At 39.3% G+C, this 12,359-nt stretch overlaps 1 protein-coding gene and 1 pseudogene across 5 annotated transcripts in view; one reads left to right on the top strand and one right to left on the bottom strand.

The window, feature by feature from the left end:
* The window catches only part of DNAJC2 (DnaJ heat shock protein family (Hsp40) member C2), a 36,073-nt gene that overhangs the window by 1,375 nt on the left and 22,339 nt on the right, over positions 1–12,359 (bottom strand). For all 5 annotated transcript variants that reach the window (XM_032276362.1, XM_032276358.1, XM_032276359.1 and 2 more), the window contains 6 exons: positions 11,855–12,004; positions 6,940–7,028; positions 6,789–6,858; positions 4,194–4,378; positions 2,946–3,046; positions 2,720–2,827 (listed from right to left, as the gene is read on the bottom strand). In XM_032276362.1, coding sequence (XP_032132253.1) covers positions 2,720–2,827; positions 2,946–3,046; positions 4,194–4,378; positions 6,789–6,858; positions 6,940–7,028; positions 11,855–12,004 — 703 coding nt within the window. The remainder of the gene's footprint in view (positions 1–2,719; positions 2,828–2,945; positions 3,047–4,193; positions 4,379–6,788; positions 6,859–6,939; positions 7,029–11,854; positions 12,005–12,359) is intronic.
* LOC116550363 lies at positions 3,045–11,409 on the top strand (annotated as a pseudogene).

Below are 12,359 nucleotides of genomic sequence, written 5' to 3'. Positions count from 1 at the left end.
AAAAAAAAAAAAAAAAAAAAAAAAAAAAAAAAAAAAAAACACAATAGTAAAGATCTGCCTTGCACTGTTTTGTAAGAGACAATCAATGTAATACACTCACCAGACTGGAAAGAAAGTCATATTTAAATTTATACTGCTGTTGAACTCCTGGGCTCAAAAACAACCAAACTCATTTAAGAGTTCCAATAAATCTACTTCCTTACAGGATAGGTAAAAGAGCTTCCTCACAGTTAAACTTTTGCTGGATAGAAATCCTGGAAACCACTGTTGTTTCACACTGAAGGAAACCTACCAAAATTAAGAGGCAAGCTGAGATTAGATTGTGTAGTAGTGTGGTGGTCACCACATCTGTTAAAATCTTGGGAGCCAATGCTAAACACTTCTAATAACTGCTATTCTGGTTCTTCAACTAAACTCTTATATTTCAGAAAACATCTAAGATGTGTGTCAGAAACAAATATATTTCTTAAGGATGTTAAGTATTACACAGTCCACTTCAGTAGGTAAAATGAGAATGTTAAGTGGTAAAAAGCTGATTTGGTTGAGTTAACAGAATTCCGGAAATCTAGTTACTTCAGACCATGCAGTGAGAAAACACAGACCTAATACTACCAGTATGTCCTGTGAGATATGGTACAAAATTAAGCCTAGAAACCAAAGTTTTTTACTAATTAAAGAAAAAAAATACCCACCTATTCAAGGCAGAGAATTTTTATAACATTTGAAGGTACATAAGTTTTTTTGAAGGTGGCTTTTAAATTCTAGGAAGTCATTTGTTTAATTTCCTTGTATTGGTTTAAAGCCCTAAATCCCACAGATTTTATTTCCTCTCTTGGAAAAAAAATGGAAGTGACATGGCAGTATTTCCTGCTGTTCTCCAGTTACTTCACAATACCAAAATAAATGAAGCTAGTGTTGCAAAATTCCTGTGAGAAATCACTATTCAAAAAATGGTGCCAGCTTGTTATTTAATGGTACAACTGAACAGGAAGGAGCCTTCCCATTTACATTAAACAGGTAGGTAAAGGAGTCACACCCACATAGCACTACTGCCAATCACTCTTGCCTTCCCAGGGTTCCCTCTCCTCACCGAAAGCAGACTGGACAACTATGAGAGGCCTGTCTTCCTCCAACATGCAAACAAGTCCCCTAAGAAAGAGCTGAGAATAGTGTGCTAATACCTGTTGTATTTTGTGGAGACAAAGGAGCAGGAAAATAAACCCCTTTAGAAGTGTCCTCAAAGTGTTCTGAAACCTTGCTTGACTTACCTTTATTAAAAGAATTAAAATAATATCGAATTCAGCCAAACAGGTCACCCCTGATTTTTGCAAGCAATGATTTTCCTCCTCTATATAACACTGTAAGTCTCATATCTTTAAGCTGAAATTTTTGGATAATAAACCAGATTAAGAATACAGGTAAAACTGGGACTCTTAGATGAAATATATCATGTATAGTCAAGTCTATTGGTACCAAAAGCCATCTCTCTGTGATTAAGATAGGACTGGTGAGGGCCAGGCGCGGTGGCTCAAGCCTGTAATCCCAGCACTTTGGGAGGCCAAGGCGGGCGGATCACAAGGTCAAGAGATCGAGACCATCCTGGTCAACATGGTGAAACCCCGTCTCTACTAAAGCTACAAAAAATTAGCTGGGCATGGTGGCGCGTGCCTGTAATCCCAGCTACTCAGGAGGCTGAGGCAGGAGAATTGCCTGAACCCAGGAGGCGGAGGTTACGGTGAGCCGAGATCGCGCCATTGCACTCCAGCCTGGGCAACAAGAGCGAAACTCCGTCTCAAAAAAAAAAAAAAAAAAAAAAAGATAGGACTGGTGGCTCACAAATGTATGAAGTAAAAGAACTTTTTTCACACAAACTGCTTTCAAACTTTTGTCACAGCAAGAAAAAAACCTTTTTATCACATCCCAACACAAGGACACACATGAACAAAAGTTTCACAAGTATACCCTCCTATATAATAGGTGTAATGCTCACTGTTATTTTCTATTCAAGACCCACGAAATTAACTTCATGACCCATCACTGGGTCATGATTTGTAATATGAAAAGCACTTGTCTAGAGTAATCAAATTAGAACACCTAACGTAACATCAAATCCTAACAGGTTTTTTTGTTTGTTTGTTTTGGAGCATCTCACTATGTTTCCCAGGCTGGTTTTGAACCCTAACAATTTTTAACTTTATTTTGAAATAATTTCAGAGGAGTAGAAAGAATCCTTGTATACTCTGCCTACATTCCCCAAATGGGAACATTTTCATATTTGCTTATTCTTTATATGTACAGATGTACTTAACTCTGAACCATGTTACAGACATGATGCTTCTTCATTGCTAAACACTTCTGCTTTTCCTTAAACTGAAGGACATTTTCTTATATAATTACAGTGCATTTTTCAAAATCAGGAAATTATCCTTGATAAAACACTATTCCTCTGTCCCAATAACATCCTCTAACTGATTTGTAAAACCTGGAAGCAAAACAAACACAGCCCTTCTCTGATGGCATCTGAAATGAAAGAACTGCAATTCTCCATTTTTAATGGTTAGCTGAAGTAAATCTTTGCCCTAGAAATGTTTGCTTACAGTTCCCAGTCTGCTAAACATTTTATTTCTCTGTCTTTCTGAACACAGACCCTAAGTCTGGTATATACAGGCAGCACAAATACATGGCTAGCATTTTCTACATATAGAAAAGCAAAATTTACCTTCAAATCGTTCTGAAGGCATTGCGTTGTCTGCTTGAGGCACCACTCCATGTTCTTTTTTAAACTTATCAAATGCCTTTTTATTTATGTCATCTTTTTGATGAGGGTCTGAGAAATGAAAAAATTTTAATACTTAACAGATCATCTCATTTAATCTTTTATTAAATTGCCTAAGTTATTTTAAAAATAGTTATTTAAAATAACAAACGGACTTCTCAAAACTCACCAAGTTTTTGGAGACTCTTTGCTTTGCAAATAACATCTTTGGCTGTTCTTTTGACTCCAGAGGAAGAATGTATGTTCATGTAATTAGCAATAACTTCCCATCTGATAGGATGAGCAACCAATATTATAATTTAATAGCATTAACGAAAAACAAAACAGAAAACACCATTAGATTTTTACTGCAGAAGGGTTAGTTATTATATGTACAGAATGAGCTCAAATAGGTGGACTAGTTATGCTGCTCCTATAAATTACTATTGCCTGGACTATGGTTTTTGCTTTTCATAAGTTTAAATCAACTATATAATCTTGGTTTTAAGTCCATACATCTTGTGGATTCTGTGTACAAATCAACAGGAAATCACTTATTTGTGTATACTGCCAATTTAACATATTTAAGAATAGGAGATCAATCATTCTGAAATCAGCCTTAGTTTCATCTATAGAATTAGGGGTGCTGGCTTTCTGGTCCCGGTCGCAGAAGCAGGATGACGAAGGGAACGTCATCGTTTGGGAAGCGTCGTAATAAGACGCACACGTGCCACCGCTGTGGCTCTAAGGCCTACCACCTTCAGAAGTCAACCTGCGGCAAATGTGGCTACCCCGCCAAGCACAAGAGAAAGTATAACTGGAGTGCCAAGGCTAAAAGACGAAATACCACCGGGACTGGTCGAATGAGGCACCTAAAAATTGTATACCACAGATTCAGGCATGGATTCCGTGAAGGAACAACACCTAAACCCAAGAGGGCAGCTGTTGCGGCATCCAGTTCATCTTAAGAATTTCACTGATCAGTCACGCAATAAATGTTCTGGTTTTAAAAATTAAAAAAAAAAAAAAAAAAAAGAATTAGGGATGCTGGATCTCTGTAGCTTTCTTTGAGTTAAACTCAAGCTCTAGCTCGAGGTAAGAAGTAACAAAGAGCAAGACTGTAAAAGAAAAACTACAGAAAACCTAGTCCCTAGCACAAGCCATGACAGAGTAACGCAACGTAACAGTCAAGACCTGTCTCATGATCTTCAATTTCCTGAGAAACTGAAGCATTCTGTCATATGTGTACATGCATGTGTATTGGTGTAATGGGTAAGACTGACAGCTTCAAAATGCTGTCAGTCTTTTCACACTTTTCCAGTGTGGCACAGAATTTTTCTCTTCAAGTTTCTGTGATAACAACTGCTGCTATTTGGAGTCTCGTCTACATTACCTCTAGGCTCCAGTGTGAGTAGAAGAGTTTCATTAAAACCAGTACCTTGAATTTGTTCCAGCAGGGAACAGATTCACAGCTTTAATTAGTAATTGCAGATCATCTTCTGACCAATTTTTACTTCCATTTCCACCTCCACCAGTTGATTTCTCTGTGTTCTTAGATGCTTGTCGCATACGAGCCTCAGCTTCCTCTTTCTCTTTTCTAATTTGTTCATTTATTTCTTCTATCTGCACAAATATCATAGGTCAGGGACTTAAAAGTATATTGCTATTCTACACTCTCTTCTTGGCTGAGGCTTTGTCGTCCTCAGCTCTCAATGTCATTCTCACTCTGACCTCATACTCCTCCCAGGCCAACCCAAAAACAAGCACCAGCTTTTCACTCTGGCTCCTCCTGCTCTGGCTTCCAGTCTGCATAGGTCTGCCTGAGGAAGCAAGAACTGTCCACAGCCTGCATGATCTTCCCAGTACTCATGTCATGTAACTTCCATTAGTCTTGGACACTAATTGGCAAGTCTATGGGTCACTGAGTTATTCACCCACAAAACCATTTCAAAATTTCAAACCTCTCTTTAAACTCATATTCACCCTTTCTGCAGATAATCTCATTTATTCTCTACAAAAAGGTGAAGGGATAGCAAAATGGCCTCTGTTTTATCTTGAAGTTCTTCCATTTACACTGTTCCTTCTAGTCTACCTTCAAACATGAGCAAGTAAAAAAAGAAAACCTTTATTTGCCCTTGTTGCTTCTGCCAGATGCATCTTTGGCTCATTTCTGCCCTTCAATCCCTTAGAACCAGTGAAGTCCCAATAATGCTAACTTTGAAAAGTATTTACTGATTCCCATCATCACATTCATAGTGCAGGTTTTTTTTCTTTTTTTTTTTTTCTTTTTGAGATGGAGTCTCACTCTGTCGCCCAGGCTGGAGTGCAGTGGTGTGATCTTGGCTCACTGTAACCTCCGCCTCCCAGGTTCAAGCAATTCTCCTGCCTCAGCCTCCCAAGTAGCTGGGATTACAGGTATGCACCACCACGCCCAGCTAATTTTTGTATTTTTAGTAGAGAAGGGGTTTTACCATGCTGGCCAGGCTGGTCTCAAACTCCTGACCTCAGATGATCCACTGGCCTCAGCCTCCCAATGTGTTGGGATGACAGGCATGAGCTACCATGCCCGGCCCGGCCCAGCGCATAGTGCGCGTTCTTAAAGTAAGATTCTTGTAACTAGTTACATCTATCTGATGCACCCCATCCACAAATGTCAGATTAGCAGTACAGTGTTGAACCTTCTGTTAATCAAAGATTTGCAATAATGGAAACTAGTCATCATGGTATTATAAACCTGATAATTGGTTCTACTTTTCCTAACTGATTTTGTTTCCCAATCCTTTCCCTATAACTTTCTACCTCCTTCTATATATATATATATATATATATATATATATATATATATATATATATATTTTTTTTTTTTTTTTTGGTCTGCTTTTTGACACAAAGTCTCACTCTGTTGTCCAGGCTGGAGTGCACCAACGTGATCATGGCACACTGTAGCTGTGACCTCCCAGGCTCAGGCAATCCTCTCACCTCAGCCTCCTGAGAAGCTGGACTACAGGTGCCTGACACCATGCCCAGTTAATTTTTGTATTTTTGGTAGAGATTTTGCTCATGTTGCTCAGGCTGACCCATACTTTATACTTCTATTTCTATTTTATAATTTGTGGTGTTCTTCTGACCTTCATTTTAACTCTGTCTTTCCTTTCAGGCTGGTTTAAACTCTATACTGAGCCTTCCCTGGCCACTAAAACTTGTGGCCCTTCCTAGATTCACTATGGGCTCTCCATCTTTTGGTCCTTAAGGTTCTTCTCAGCCTAAGTCCTTTGTGGTGAAATAGCATTAGGCATTTCTCCAAAAGAACCTAGGCATAGTGCTATATGGTAGGTACTAATACTTGTTTAACTGAATTGAATTTCTGAGCCTGTTTTCTTATCTGTAAGATCAAAGGTATAGACTAGACAGAATGAAGATCTCTTTTGGTTCTAAATGTTATTGCCCTATGAAAATACTCAGGGAATAATCAAAATAATTATTTTTTCTAATGATTTTGTAAAACCTATGATCAATGTGATAGATATCACAAATCAAACACTAAGTGTGGTAGAAACCATACACATTAAATTCAACTTAAATAAACTACAGCACTTACTACATAAACAAAATACAGGCTGGATGTGGTGGCTCATGCCTGTAATCCTAGCACTTTGGGAGGCCGAGGCAGGTAGATCACTTGAGGTCAGGAGTTCAAGATCAGCCTGGCCAATACGATGAAACCTTGTCTCTAGTAAAAATACAAAATCAGCCGAGCATGGTGGCACACACCTGTAATCCCAGCTAGCTGGGAGGCTGAGGCAGGAGAATCGCTTGAACCTGGGAGGTGGAGGTCGCAGTGAACAAAGATCATACCACTGCACTCCAGCGTGGGTGACAGACAGAGGCTCTGTCTCAAAAACAAACAAAACATAGTGGGAGACACAGAGAAATCAGATACACCTTGCACTTGGAAACATATATTAGGTAAAGAAACAGGTTAAAACAGAATTAAATGCTAAACATAGGTTGCAGTGATGTGTTCTTCTATTACCTGTTTTTCCAGGGCAGCCTTTCCCACTTCTTTTGTGCATGATATAAGTGTTTCATTCAAGCACTGTAAGCTAAGGAAAAAAAAAAAAGGAAGAAATGAAACTTTATCCTAAGCTCAAATGAAGACTTCAATAGCGGTTCCAAAGGTATACCTTGCCAGTTCAAGCCGATCACAAAGTTTTTCTACCTCTTCCATCATTTTAACCCGCTCTGCCTCATTATCAGAAAAATGATTCCAGGTCTGAAAGCACAAACACAAAAATTATCTCACATTTACTGACACTCAAAAATACATCCATCAACACAATTACAAAGCACAAGCTCTCAGAAATTCCAGATGTGAACATACATAAAGGCTTTCTGCTCGACCCGCAGTACCTCCACAGTACCTCCCAGGGCTCTCCCTAATCACCTAGCATTAAAAGGTATTCTATACCAAGTTGGAGGAGGAAAAAAGGAAAAAAAAAAAAAAAAAAAAGAACACCTAGGAATGTTATAAACGAATGGTTCCTTAGAGAATCACTTCAGGATCAAAAAATTCTGTATGATGACTCAAATTAAAATTCCTTTGTTTAGCTGCCTGTTCCAATGTGTGCTGAACTGTAAAATCTACTGGAAATTTTAAATGTGAAATTAAAAAGATGATATAGTATGCTAAGGATCAGGAGATATTAGCAAAAATTTCAATTAACTAAAGACTATGCTCAGAGTGGAACAGCATGATGTACAAGAAGTAATTGGCAAGTACTTCCCATGTTTTAAGCTGCTGCTGACACTTACGACTTCTGTTCCTCACTTCGCCTTGCTTCCTTAATCCGTGCAATCTGGCTCTAAGGTTCCAATGCTTCTTTTACTATTCAGTCTTCCCTAGCCTTCCAAAAGCACTACTAATTTTCTTCCTTCCTGCCTAGTCACTGCTTCTCAGGCTTCTTTTCCTCTATCACTACCGTAAGTACTACTGTTTTGCCAGAGTCCCAGCCTCTACTCTCCCCACTCTATACTCTCTCCCAGGGTGATCTTGTGTTATCTGCAGAGTTTCTAGTGATATGAAGATGTGGAAGTCTGTGATAGTCCTGCTCTTGAACTTGTACACTCAGTCACGTACCAGTTATCTCCATTTGAGTGTCCCAACAAGCTCAACATCCTAAAGTGAAATCATTTTTGCCCAGTCTTTTCCTCCTCCTCTGTCTTCTACTGCCCTGAATGCTACCACCATCATCCATCCAGTATTCCAGGCAACAAATCAAGGCATATAAAAGATCTCACTCCTCCTGTTACCTGCAACACATAATCAATCCCAACAGGCAACAGACTAGTCTACTCCCTGAATATCTCTCCATTTCATCTACCTTTCTCCCTACTATCTCTAAGAGTTTAAGCCACAATACTATCTCACTTGAATTGTGGCAAAACACTCCTAAATTTTAGTCTCTCTGCCTCTAGTCTTCTCAGCACCCTGACCAACTCAGGATTGGATTAAGCTCTTTAGCAAGACATATAAAGCCCTTCAAAGATCTGGCTCCTCCTTGCCTCCTCAGGTGCCCCTGGTTCTAATTTAAATGTCATTTCTCTGGATCTCTGCATTCGCAATACTCCACCTCTCTTACCCTTAATCCTGTGTACATACTGCTACACCTGACTAAATTCTACTAGATGCAGAACATGTTCCTTGACTACCTTTTTGGTACCTTCTCATCCCAATACCTACCTTGAAGTGTTTGAATAGCTTGTCTACTTTTCATCACTAATCAGTAGACTACTTGAAAGAACTGTGCAATTATATCCACATCTATTATCACTGCTTGGTACACAGTAAATGCTCCTCAGATATCTAACAGTATCTGAGGAGCATTTACTATGAATAAATTACATGAGAAAGGAGCAAGGAAACAAAGTTACCCAATGTCAGAACATTTACTCTCATTTATGCATAATCTCTAAGAGCTATTCAAGCTTTATTTCCTAATTGGCCTTTTTAAGGCTTTTATTGAGTTCTCATAAGTATTACATGTGAATTATCTCATTTAATCTTCACAACTCTATGACTAGGTATTATTTCAACTATAGTAGAGGTGAGGAAAGTGAGACACAAAGGTGTTGAGGTAACCTCCTGAGGGTCCCACAGCTAGTAAGAGGTAGCTAGAGAATAACCTCAAACCCAAGCAGCTTGCCCTGGGCCCATGCTCTTTACCACTTTGATACACTGCACCCTTTTGAAAACAATCTTCTATGCAGTGGAATCCGAAAAAAATATACATTTTCCAATTTGGATTTTCTTTTTCCTTATTAAAATGCCTAAAGAGACGACCAGTGCTTGTATTTTTATTAAGCCTCTTTCAACATCTGCTGATGGGGCAGGTTAATTTCAATTGTATTATTATCTGAAGATTTAGGATGGCATATATTAGACCATACATGTCTACAGCCTTCTGGATAGTCACATGAAAGGTAACAATTTTTCTATACATATTAAGCATTTACATACTTACTAGATTCAAACACAATGGACAATGGTGTAGTACACAACATTCTCTGTGTGGCAATCTCTACTACAGCTTGGAATTTCACCAATTTATTTATTCAGTGCTGCTTAGAGTAAGAAACAGTACTGCCCTGACTTTACAAGCTTAAAATATAAGAATATCGGCCAGGCAGGGTGGCTCACGCCTGTAATCCCAGCACTTTGGGAAGCCAAGGTGGGCGGATCACCTGAGGTCAGGAGTTCAAGACCAGACTGACCAACATGGTGAAACCCTGTCTCTACTTCCTTTTAAAAAAATAAATAAAGTAAAATAAAAATAAAATGTAAGAATATCTCTTGGTCAAAATTATACTTCAAAACATTTGGGGTTTTGGTCAATACTTTTTAGTCAAAATTGTATTTGAATGAAAACTACCAGTACTCCCTCAAATCATACCTCTTTAGATTAAAATGAAAACTTTTAGGACCTTGAAAACAAGCTTAAACTTCTAAAAATCTAAGATAAAAATTAATTTTGCACCATTAGGGAGCAACAAGCTAAAACCAAACTGTGGTACCTTCTCAGAAAAATCATCTGGCTTCTTCAACAAATCAGTGGCAATGGTGTGAGGTGGGGAGAAGTGGTGATACAGGGGGCCTGTTACAAATTAGAGGATCTTAAGAACAACCAGGAAACACAATAACTGAAGCCTTTGTATTGACCTTATTTGAATCCTAATTTGCATACGCCAACTATAAAAAGATACTGCTGAGGCCATGCGCAGTGACTCACACCTGTAATCCCAACACTTTGGGAGGCTGAGGCAGGTAGATCACAAGGTCAGGAATTTGAGACCAGCTGGCCAATATGGTGAAACCCTGTCTCTACTAAAAATACAAAAATTGGCTGGGCATGGTGGTGGGCACCTGTAGTCCCAGATACTTGGGAGGCTGAGGCCAGAGAATCACTTGAACCTGGGAGGTGGAGGCTGCAGTGAGCTGAGATCTCGCCACTGCACTCCAGCCTGGCAACAGAGTGAGACTCTGTTTCCAAAAAAAAGAAAGACACTGCTGAGATAACTGGATCTGAATATAGACACAGTTTCAGAATATTAAGGAACTTTTTTTTTTGGTTTGATAATGGTAAGATTATCTTTAGAAAAAAACTATTAGGGCTGCAAAGCTGAAATATGCACATGTGAAATTTAGAAAAGGTTAAAAACATTTACACTAAGATAAAATGGTATTTGTTTAGTTGTATTTGTCTGTTTTACACAGACAGAGTCTCAACTCTGTCATCCAGGCTAGAATGAAGTGGTGTGATCTTGGCTCACTGCAATTTCTGTCTCCTGGGTTCAAGCAATTCTCCTGCCTCAGCCTCCTAAGTAGCTGGGATTACAGGCATATGCCACTGGGCCGGGCTAATTTTTGTACTTTTAGTAAAGATGGGGTTTCATCACGTTGGCCAGGCTGGTCTCGAACACCAGTGATCTGCCCACCTCAGCCTCCCAAAATGCTGGGATTACAGGCATGAGCCACCACACCTGACCTTGTTTAGTTATATTTGCAAAGTAAAGAAAATACATTTATGCTTGGCTAGGTGCAGTGGCTCATACCTATAATCCTAGCACTATGGGAGTCTGAGATGGGCGGATCACCAGAGGCCAGGAGTTTTTGAGACCATCCTGGACAACATGGCAAAATCCTGTCTCTACTACAAATACAAAAATTATCTAGGTGTGGTAGCGTGCACCTGTAATACCAGCTACTTGGCTGGCTGAGGCATTATAATGGCTTGAACCAGGGAGGTGGAGGTTGCAGTGAGCTGTGACGGCGCCAATGTACTCCAGCCTGAGTGACAGAGTAAAACCCTGTCTCAACAACAACGAAAACTTAATCAAAAACATTTTTTTGGGCCGGGCACAGGTGGCTCATGCCTGTAATCCCAGTACTTTGGGAGGCCGAGGTGGGCAGATCACAAGGTCACGGGTTTGAAACCATCCTGGCCAACGTAGTGAAACCCCATCTCTACTAAAAATATAAAAAATTAGCCGGGCATGATGGTGGACTCCTGTAATCCTAGCTACTTGGGAGGCTGAGGCAGGAGAATCACTTGAACTCAGGAGGCAAAGGTTGTGCAGTGAGCTGAGATTGCATCACTGTACTCCAGCCTGGGCAACATGAGACTCTGTCTCAAAAAATTTTTCTTGTAAATAAATATTTTGGCCAAGTGTAGTGGCTCATGCCTGTATTCCCAGCACTTTGGGAGGCCAAGGCAGGCAGATCACTTGAGGTCAGGAGTATGAGACCAGCCTGGCCAACATGGCAAAACCCTGTCTGTACTAAAAACACAGGCATGGTGGCATGTGACTCTAATCCCAGTTACTGGGGAGGCTGAGGTGGGAGAATCACTGGAACCTGGGAGGTGGAGGCTGCAGTGAGCCAAGATCTTGCCACTGTGCACAGCACGCCAGACTGGGCAACAGAGCAAGACTCCATCTTAAAACAAACAAACAAACAAACATATATATATATATATATTTTTTTTTTTTGCTTAATCAGCAACTTGATTTACTCGTGCCTAGTGTTTGTTCAGTCTGACATACCTTGCATGAGTTTCGAAGTTTTTGCCTTTCCTTTTTAATGGCTTTTTTCTGGATATCTTTTTCCTTCTTTGCCAACAATGCTTGCTGTCTAACTTCTTCATCTTCTTTCTCCTTAGCTAACCGAGCAGCTTCTAATTCAGCTTGTCTTTGCTTTAAAAATAGGGAATAAAATCATTTTAATAGTTAAGTAAAATTCCTAAATGCTTTATAATTTAAGAATTTAAACTTTCAATAAATTGTATTAGGAAAAAAGGCAACATAAACTTATTGAAAACTGAAGGATGAACTGGGAAAGGTACCTGGTAAAGATCTATAAACATTTATTAGAAAATGTAAAACAGATATATTACAAATAAGCATAACATCAAAGGGACTTATATGACAACATTTTTTTTTGCTCAATAAAAACTTGCTGGTAAGGAAGATCTCTCTTGATTATACCAACTTGTCATGATTAATTCACAATAGCACCCAATTCTCTGCTTTCAAATTATAGTCTTTTTTT

Source organism: Sapajus apella, unplaced genomic scaffold (assembly GCF_009761245.1).
Source record: "Sapajus apella isolate SASKATOON/1434 unplaced genomic scaffold, GSC_monkey_1.0 scaffold7, whole genome shotgun sequence".
Classification (NCBI taxonomy): Eukaryota; Metazoa; Chordata; class Mammalia; order Primates; family Cebidae; genus Sapajus; species Sapajus apella.
This window is presented reverse-complemented; position numbering and strand designations above follow the sequence as displayed.